At 37.3% G+C, this 10,000-nt stretch overlaps 1 protein-coding gene across 1 annotated transcript; it reads left to right on the top strand.

The window, feature by feature from the left end:
- Nucleotides 1–585: 585 nt before the first annotated feature.
- On the top strand, nucleotides 586–1,962 carry LOC137997584 (QRFP-like peptide receptor). Its single transcript, XM_068843660.1, has one exon. The coding sequence runs from the start codon at nucleotides 689–691 to the stop codon at nucleotides 1,703–1,705; it is 1,017 nt and encodes a 338-aa protein (XP_068699761.1). The 5' UTR covers nucleotides 586–688; the 3' UTR covers nucleotides 1,706–1,962.
- Nucleotides 1,963–10,000: the final 8,038 nt, after the last annotated feature.

Raw genomic sequence — 10,000 nt, 5'->3', positions numbered from 1 at the left:
CTCGAGCGAAAGAAAATATATACATACGGTAAAAATTTCTTAAAATGATAAAAAAAATTAATAAAAATTATAATATATATTTAATATATATTTCATCTGCTAAAGTGACCGATCCGAAAAAAGTATAAAGACATCATTCATGAAATGGTGAGCTCAGAAGTTTGGAGGCAAATTCGCACTATTTTGAAACGACGAAGAGTCGAAAAAGAAAAGGCGAAAAAAGAGAAGTAGTGCATTGCGGGAATGAGCACAACTGTGTTTTTAAATGGTACAGAAAGGAAATCCTCTGCTTCTCAAGAAGATTGCAACTTTGGCCAAGACCATATCGTAAACAGACTCGGTAAAGCCCTTAGCGTATTGTGTGATAATTGCCGTTTCAGCCTTCGCCGGGAGACATTAAAAATTGTTTTGGTTTGGAAAGACAGAAACATGCGGAAGCTGGCATTCAACATACATTTATCGCCCCCACAAAGTTTCAAATGTCGATTCAGTAACTGATTTTAATTTACTTAGAGCTTCCCTGACAGGATGACGTCATAGTTTAAAGTTTTCAATATACATCTGCTAAAAGGCCGATCAAAAAAAGATCAGGAGATCATTCGTGACTTGTTGAGCTGGTGTTTCGAGGCAAAGTAGAATATTTGAAACTCGACGAAAAAGAAAAAAAGATAAATCGTTCAATTTCATTATGGAAACCATTCAATTTAACAGCTCTTTTTGCGGAAGTGAACAAAACTGTTCTGAAAATGAGATCACGAAGTCCTCCGCTTTGCAAGAAGATTGCAGCTTTGGCCAAGAGCACATCGCACAAAGAATCGCGAAAGTCCTAGCATATTGTGTGATAATTGCCGTTTCAACCTTGGGGAACTCAGCGATAATTACTGTGATTTGGCGAGACAGAAACATGCGGAAACTGCCATTCAACGTTTTTGTTGTTAACTTGGCGACTGCGGACCTCGTTATTTCTTTGGTATACATGTCTCGAACCATTGTAACTTGCCTTCAAGGTCAAGAATGGCTTGTAGATGGGATACTTGGTTTGGTGTTGTGTAAAACCGTACCGTCGCTACACGCCATCAGTATCTTGGTTTCTGTTCTTACCTTGCTGGCCATGGCAGCTGACAGATTCCTCGTCATTGTTTTCCCATTAAGAAAAAAACTTTCTCTGAGGTCTTCAAAACAAATCGCTGCCTTCATTTGGCTTCTCTCCTTGGCCGTCCGAATTCCGTATATATATTCCTTGAAGACTGAAGAGAAAGAAACTACCGGTGAACTTCGCTGTGTTGTGGATGTCAGGAAAGCGTTCGGCAACAGTCAAGCTAGAAAGATTTATTATACATCCCTATCTGTGGTATTCTATGGCCTTCCCTTTGTTGCCATTACATCTCTTTATTCTGTAATAATCAAAACTCTTAGACAGGAAAAAACACAGGGCAAAGGCAGCAGATTGAGCAAAGAAACACTCCATCGAGCGAGTCGAAAATTGTTTTGTATGTTACTAGCGATCACAGCTGCCTTTGTCATTTGCTGGTTAACATATTTTATCGCTCAGGTTGTGCATGATCCAATTCCTTGTTCCCTGAGGTTTTGGCGATTATTTTTGGCCCATGTCAACAGCTCGTTGAACCCACTTTTGTATGCTGTTTTCAATGACAAATTTCGACATGGGTACAAGCGCTTGTTACATTCCTTTCTCTGTTGCTGAATTTCATCGGTGGGGAGCGGCCAACAAGACCATTTTTCAGAAAAAAAATGTAACATGACTATAATTAATATTCACCGTCCTTTCAAGCAAACAAAAGCTATAGACTGGCCGAGTTAGGTAATTAATATTTGATGATAATGTGTCAAAACTATGAGAGCAAATGAATCGTTACTTATTGTAACATCAGCTGCGTTCGGCGATTTGAGATCTGTAATATTGTCAAAGTAAAATAAAAATAATGTCAAAGTAAAATAAAATTAAAAAAAAAAGAAACATATCAAATATTTATTGTGAAACTTTGAAAAAAAAAATCTAAAGCACTCTATAAGGGGCGAGGAAGTTCCCTTAATTGAAGAAAAAGAGTTAAAATAAAAAGAGAAGCTTACACGTGGGATAATATTGTCACAGGCGGGTGACTTACAACGGAGATTCACAACAATAGATCCGAGAGATTTATTCACAGAAAAGAAGGGAATAACAGCTTAATGAAAATGCCAAGTAGAATAATCGCTCTGAATATATCAGATTTCAAGTAAAATTCAGACATAAAATCACTGCGTGGTGGGAAACAGCTTACCACCGATAGAAATTGGGGTATTCAAAATTCAGATTAGTCTGAAAGATCGTGAGCAATGTTTGAATATTTAGTCGAACGGTAGCGAATAATATATTTGCCTGTTCAGTTTTTTTCAAGCCTTCATGTAAAAACGCCCGCTTGGAAAAAAATGGATGGAGAAGAATAAGTTCAGAAAAAAAGCGCAAATATTTCGGTCTACTTCCAAAGCAGAATGACTACCTACTTGTCCCTTAGAAGAAAGGAATAGAGCACATACCAGATGTTTTGAGAGAAACGCAAACAAGCACACATATAACCTGTCAAGCAACAAGATCTTCCACCTTGGCCTTGACCCCAAATAACCATTATTCATGATTTAAAACTGTACTGCGGATATCAGATTTCTAGCATTTTTGTCGGTTCGCCAGACACAGGCTCTCAGTTGATATACCTGTTGTACCTAATATGGTCATGGAACGAGTCAGCAGGTCTGAGAAACAATGGCCGACAGAAGCGCGCAGTTTTGGACCGGAATTGACCGAGGCAGAAATCGATGCTTCAGTGGAAGAGTTTAAGGATCCTAGAGTTTTTAATAAAACAGTTATTCTACTCGGACTTGCTGGATATAACATGATTATAGCCATCTCGGCCCTACGAACCTTGTTTGTTATCTAATACTTTATATTCAGGAAGCCCGAGTAGAATAATTGTTAATTATTCATCTCCAGAATCTTAACCAACGTCTTGGACAAGGAATGCCATGAGTGATATTTTTGTTTGTTAAGATCAGTTTAGATTATTTTGTTATGAACATTAAAATTACCAGGAGTTGATAAACGGGCTGCTAGTGAAAATTGCATGCAATAGTAGTTAATCATCGATTACAACACTAATCGATGGCTGATAAACCCGAAAATATCATTATTTTTTATCTAAGTCGTAGTTAGTTTTTAGTAAAAACAAAAATTATGAACGTTAAAGTTACCAAGAATCGATAAACGGGCTTTGAACCCATGGCTCCGAAGATAAATGCTAAATGCTCTGCCAAAGTGCTGTCAAGCCAACCAGGAGTAGGTAGTTTGTGAATTCGCAGATTTTTTTAAAAAAAACAGCTTGGAAATTGATCACTTCCGCAGTTTACATATATGGGTTTAAAACTGAAATTGTTGAATTTCGTCATAATAAAATTAAAAAGAGGCTGCTAGTGAAAATGGCATGTAATGGTAGTAAATCATTGATTAGAGCACTAATCGATGGCTGATAATCCCGAAAATGTCATTATTTCTGATCTGTGGTTTTATAATCATGTCGATGATGATGATAATGATACTAAATGGAGAATATTACATGCCCGCTTGGGAACATGAATTTTGACTTAAAGTGCTGATGGCCTCTCACTCGAATCAGCGCTGCGAATGAGTTAGAGATAATATCCGGAACGAGAAGACAAAGCTGATTCGTATTGGATTCCCCAAGCAGCCATGCAAGGTTATTTTTATTATAAAGATATTTCTTGCATACGGTAAGTGACACTTTCAATCATGCGTCGCCTTTTCTTGCACTTCGTTTCAGTTTGTGGGCTTTGACCGAATTCAGTAGTTTAGGACACTCAGTTGACCTTCAGTTGCAGACACCTCCAGCTATATAGGTTCCGTGAAACATGACTTGAAGGGTATTCACATTGACGGAATTAGCATTTAACGTAGATGTCTAGTTCATTTACTGAAAATTCCTCTATTGCTCTTCGTAGCGCTCTTTTGTCAAAAAAAGTGTTTAAGTCGTAGTTATTAGTTTTTAGTAAAACTTGCTTGGGTATTGATATGATAATACCTATATTCATAAAAAAATAACGCGCGAAAAGCCAAAACTAGTGGAAATGCCTTGAAATTTTATTCCAAAGAGCACTCAAAATATCATAGCAGCAACTTGCAGCTCCGGATGTCTCTCGCATTTCCAACCGCTGATAAATACAATGGCAAAACAACTCAAGTTATTAAGAAAAATGAAATTTTGACTACAGTTATAGTATAGCCAGCTATCAGCTGGCAGTCAGTTTTATTCACTGGCGAAAGGACTCCATTACGTTATATTTAACGAAAGTCGTGCTACAGATAAAAAGCAGCGTTTCTTTATATTCTTTTTCGCCATTTTTCGAAAAAAAAATCACAATGCGTAGGCTTTTAACAACATGAATTAATCCCCTTTAGCCCCCATGAAACTGGTTATTTTCTCATTATACTATATAATAAAAAGAAAGATCTACGTGTTAACGTTAGCAGCGGGACAATTTACTCATGCTTGCAACATTTAACAGACTATCACAATCCTTTTTGGGATCAGAATTCGTAGTCGAAAAGAGAATAATTGAAAAATCAAAAATATAAAATTACAATGGCTTGTACTTTTCTTTGTTGAAGAAAAAAAAGAAAAAAAAAACATATTACGAAACATATCAAATATTTATTTTAAAACTTTCCAAAAAATCTAAAGAGTTGTATTAGGGTCGAGGAAGTTCTCTTCATAGAAAACAAAGTATTAAAATAAATAGAGAAGCTTACACGTGGGATAATATTGTCACAGGTGGTTAGAAATGTTTAAATGTTTAGTCGAACGGTAGCGAATAATATATTTTTCTGTTCAGTTTTTTTAAGCCCTTGTGTAAAAGCGCCCTCTCGGAAAAAAAAGTGGATGGAGAAGAATAAGTTCAGAAAAAAAAAGCGCATTAGCAAATATCCAATGTGCGGAAGCGATGACGACAAACCAAAATTAAATACGACTCAACTCATTTGCAAGTTTGCAAATTACATGTTCACTATCTCTCTCCTTCGGTCTACTTCCAAAGCAGCACTACTACCTACTTGTCCCTTAGAAGAAAGGAATAGAGCACATACCAGATGTTTTGAGAGAAACGCAAACAAACATACTTACAAACTGTCAAGCAACAAGATCTTCCACATTGGCCGTGACCCACAAATAATCATAATTATTTAAAACTAAACTGCGGATATCAGATTTCCAGCATTTTTATCGGCTCGCCAGACACGGGCTAGCAGTTCTTATACCTTCTGTACCTAATATGGTCAAGGATCGCGTAAGCAGGTCTGAGAAACAATGGCCGACAAAAGCGCGCAGTATTGGACCGGAATTGACCGAGGCAGAAATCGATGCTTCAGTGGAAGCGTTAAGGATCCTAGAGTTTTTAATAAAACAGTTATTCTACTCGGACTTGCTGGATATAACATGATTATAACCATCTCGGCCCTACGAACCTTGTTATCTAATACTTTATATCCAGGAAGCCCGAGTAGAATAATTGTTAATTATTCATCTCCAGAATCTTAACCAACGTGGACAAGGAATGCCATGAGTGATATTTTTGTTTGTTAAGATCAGTTTAGATCATTTCGTTATGAACGTTAAAGTTACCAGGAGTTGATAAACGGGCTGCTAGTGAAGATTGCATGTAATAGTAGTGAATCATCGATTACAACACTAATCGATGGCTGATAAACCCGAAAATGTCATTTATCTAAGTCGTATAGTTACTAGTTTTCAGTAAAAACAAAAAATTCTAATGTTTCGTCAGTATTTGTATTATAATACCTATTCATATAGAGAACGCGTGAAAAGCCAAACTAGTGGAAATGCCATGCAATTATATTCCAAAGAGCAATCAAAAATATAATGGCAGCAACTTCGGCCGTTCCGGATGTCTCTCGCATTTTCCGCCGCTAATAAAGACATTGCCAAGACAACTCGAGTTATTTCAAAAAACGAAATTTTGGCTACGGTTATAGTACAGCCAGCTATCGCCTGGCAGGCTGTTTTATCAGTATTTAATAAAAGTCTTGCTTCCGAGCAAAAGCAGCGTTTCTTTGTGTTCTTTTTCACATTCTTAGAAAAAAAAGTCAAAGTGCGTAACCCCCTTTTAGCCCCCTGAAACCGGCTATTTTCTTATTAACTGTATCAAAAAACATGATCCACGTTTTAGAGTTAGCAGCGGACAATTTTACTCACGCTTGCAACATTCAACGGACTACCACAATCTTTTTCGAGATCAGAATTCGTAGTCGAAAAGAGAGTAGTTGAAAAATTCATAATATAAATTTTCGCAATGGCTTGTACTTTTCTTTGTTGCAAAAAAAAAAAAAAAAAAAAAAAAAAAATGAAAAAAAAAATCGATATTAAAAATTACCTTTAGTCAAAGTGAGCTTAGGACTTCCGGTACCTTTCACGCCACTATATTTTCCGATTCTTTTACTCCACTTTTGTCAACACGCAAATACTCAACCACATTGTTTTTTTTTAATATCGTTGTGGTCCACACGCTTTTTTTTCATTTTAAGATTGTTTTTTTTGTCTTTCTATCCTCGCAAATGAAAGCTTCCCTTTCATAATAATTAGTATTAGTTCGTATGTACGATCCAACAAAACAAATAAGGTAACAAAAGATTTACAACAACATTAAGTGTGACAAGTATTGAGACCATTGGAAAATTATTGTACCGAGAATTAATGCATCCCTACATTTACAAAGAACTGTCAAATTGAAAATGCCTTGTCTTGCAAGGGCTGATGGGAAGCTTCTGATAAGTATCATGATTTATTTCAGTTCGTTTTAAGTTGGCCCTTCACGTAGCTGAACGTGGCCAAATACTAGTTATTTCTCTTCAGTTTTACTTCCTAAAAGCCGCTTTGTTGAATTCTCCATATTTTATCCAGGCTTCACGTTACCCCCACTGAATAGTGTTTAAATTTTAAACCTAATCTCATTTTCTTTTTCAGGTTTTCCAATTATCATTATCATTATCATTATCATTATCATTATCATTATCATTATCATTATCATTATCATTATCATTATCATTATCATTATCATTATCATTATCATTATCATCTCATGGCGTTTACACTCTGGCAGATGTTATACCGCACTTAAACCAAAGGAGCAAGCTATAGCCAATAGCCAAAGGTCCTTTGGGTCATTTCCTCTTGTTTAGTTTTCGAGAACCTTTCTTAGGATCCTTGCTGTTCCTAACAAGGCCGTTTTCTGCAAGAGTCCTTTCTTGATAGCAATCCCTAGCTTCGTAAACCATCAATCTAACCTTTTACTTACTCCTCCAAGTGCACAACAACTATCAGTACGACTTCTACATGTCTGATCCCCCATATATTCTTAATTTCTCTCTTTAGCTCCTGGTACTTCTCCAGTTTTTCACGTTCCTTTTCATGCACCCTGCGGTCCTACGGTGAGGCAATATCCACAATGATTACCCAAGAGAAAATGAGGGGACAGAGAGGGAGGCTCAGGGCGTTGGCCGGGATATGTTATGTCCACGAAAGTTATTTTTAGACGAGCGGAAGTCTTTGTTCTAGCGGAAGTCTGTCTTCCGAGACGTCCGCATGCAGTCTTGCCTCGCTCTCAGGTTCTTAGTGACAAGAGAAAACGACGGCGCACGTGGAAGGCTGATGAATATTTATTTTCTTTCAAACATCGGACCGAGGTTGGTCTGCATGCGGACGTCTCGGAAGACTTCCGCTCGTCTAAAAATAACTTTTGTGGACATGACATATCCCAAGGGCTAGACCGGGAGCCTCCCTCTCTGTCCCCTCATTTTCTCTTGGATTACCTTATTATTTTTTCTACAACAACAATGCCTGGTTTTCTGGCTACGGGGGTATGGTCGCACTGAATGGACATGTCCCACAAGATCTTAAAACTTTCGTTTTCCACAACCCTTTCTGGTTGGTGCTTATACCATTTCTCACTTCTGTCTATATCATACACCAATCTGGCAATATTGTCATGCCTTCTCTTATACTCTTTCTGCGCCAGTTTGTTACATTCACTAAAAATGTGGTATTATTATTATTATTATTATTATTATTATTATTATTATTATTATTATTATTATTATTATTATTATTGACCTGCTAATCGCCCCTACTCACACTCGGAGACTGAACTGCTATATAAGGGCGCAGATCAACGAAGTCTGACCGAAGGAGCTGTCCAGCCACTGAACACGACCCATGTATGATTTTAGAGCCGGCTGGGTGTGTGTGTGTTTGCTTGTTTGTGCATTAAAATTTGACCATCTGTATTTTGGATATATTGAAACATTGCTGAGAAACAGAACTGTAAAGACTTACGTGCTTTACAAACGAGTTACAAAACATAATAGGCGTTGCTGCATAATAAGTACATGCATAAAAGTCACAAGCTATTGACAAAACTTTATTAACGGTGCGATTAAATATGTGCGATTAATCGTGTGAAGGTGAAATTCCATAAGGGATTTGAAAAGGTTACTTTTAAGTGGATTCAAGCCTTACAGGTCTCCAAGCCACTCTATACTTAGATAGTTTAGGTGACCTTATATTCTTGTTCTTTCGGATTTAACTATGATACATGAGAGAAAAATAGGATTTACTATCTATCTTATTTCTGGCAGTTTATATTGTACATAACCACTATTCAACTCTTCCGTCGTTGGGGCAATTTAAACTATCGCTTACATTTACGGATTATTGATTAACTAAATCTCGTACAAACTAAATTATTATAGACTTAGAAACAAATGGTAAGGATGCCAAAATCCTAATGCTCTTCTAACAAATTATCTAGAACGGAGATAACGGTTATACCAGATAACGTCCGCACACGCGCGCGATGAATCTTAGCTGACAAAGAGTCTTCATTTTAGTAATCATGGAGAATTATCGCTTTAGTTGTGGTTTGGAATACTAACTTTACTGCTTTGAGGCTCTTGTTCACATTATGCATTCCTTCAGGGTGCATCATTCCCTTTTGTCACAGTATACTCATGGAAAATGATATAAAATTCCCTGACAGTTTCTTCTTGTTTCTGTACTCTAAGCACAGTCTTTGTATGAATTAAACCTTGATAAACAAACGTTTGTGTGCATTATCTGTCTCGAACCTATTCGCCGCCGTAATGGGTCCTAGCTATGAGAAGTTTAGAAATTAAATCTGCGACTCGTAACACTGGTCGAATTCTAACTTATTCCGGGTGTATTGTGTTGTTTATCTAGGTTTGTAGACAGTGCTTCACTGGTCAGCTGGCCCTACAATGACAGTGATTCAATGTGATAATACAAATACTGATGGGTAGAGGATTCAACCCGTTCGGAGGATGTCGTGAACTCGATTTCTGCACGATTTTCTTTTCAGTTGTTCCTTCACCCGTTGCCAAGCAACTAACACTTACCCCGTTAATCATGACACTTTTATCATACGATCTCGGCCTCATCGTGGGAGACCAATGTTTCTGCGAGGCCGATTGCCTTATGATGTGGATGGTGCTCGAACATTTCAATTGATCAGACTTTCTGGAGACGTTCATTCAAATCCGGGTCCTCCACGGCGTGGGATTAAGTATTCTTGTGAGGAATGTCAACGAAGTGTGAGGAGAAACCAGGACGCCATTTTATGATACAAGTGCGATCGCTGGTTTCATGCAAAATGTACTGGTATGAGCAAACAAACTTTTAAATATTATTTGGACCAGTATAACTTGGATTGGAGGTGTTCTTTTTGTGTACTACCAAAATTAAATGATTCATTCTTTGACGATAATTTTCAATGATTGCGAACATAGAAATGGTCGTGATGCTGGCGAAGATGTCAACGAGATCATGCTTGCTGAAAATGAAACATGGGCTGATTTTGATGAGATTGTTAAGAACTACGGTTCAAATTTCAAGATTACTCACAT

This window comes from Montipora foliosa, chromosome 3 (genome assembly GCF_036669935.1).
Source record: "Montipora foliosa isolate CH-2021 chromosome 3, ASM3666993v2, whole genome shotgun sequence".
Classification (NCBI taxonomy): Eukaryota; Metazoa; Cnidaria; class Anthozoa; order Scleractinia; family Acroporidae; genus Montipora; species Montipora foliosa.
Note: the sequence above shows the minus strand (reverse complement) of the source record. Positions and strands in the feature narration are given on the sequence as shown.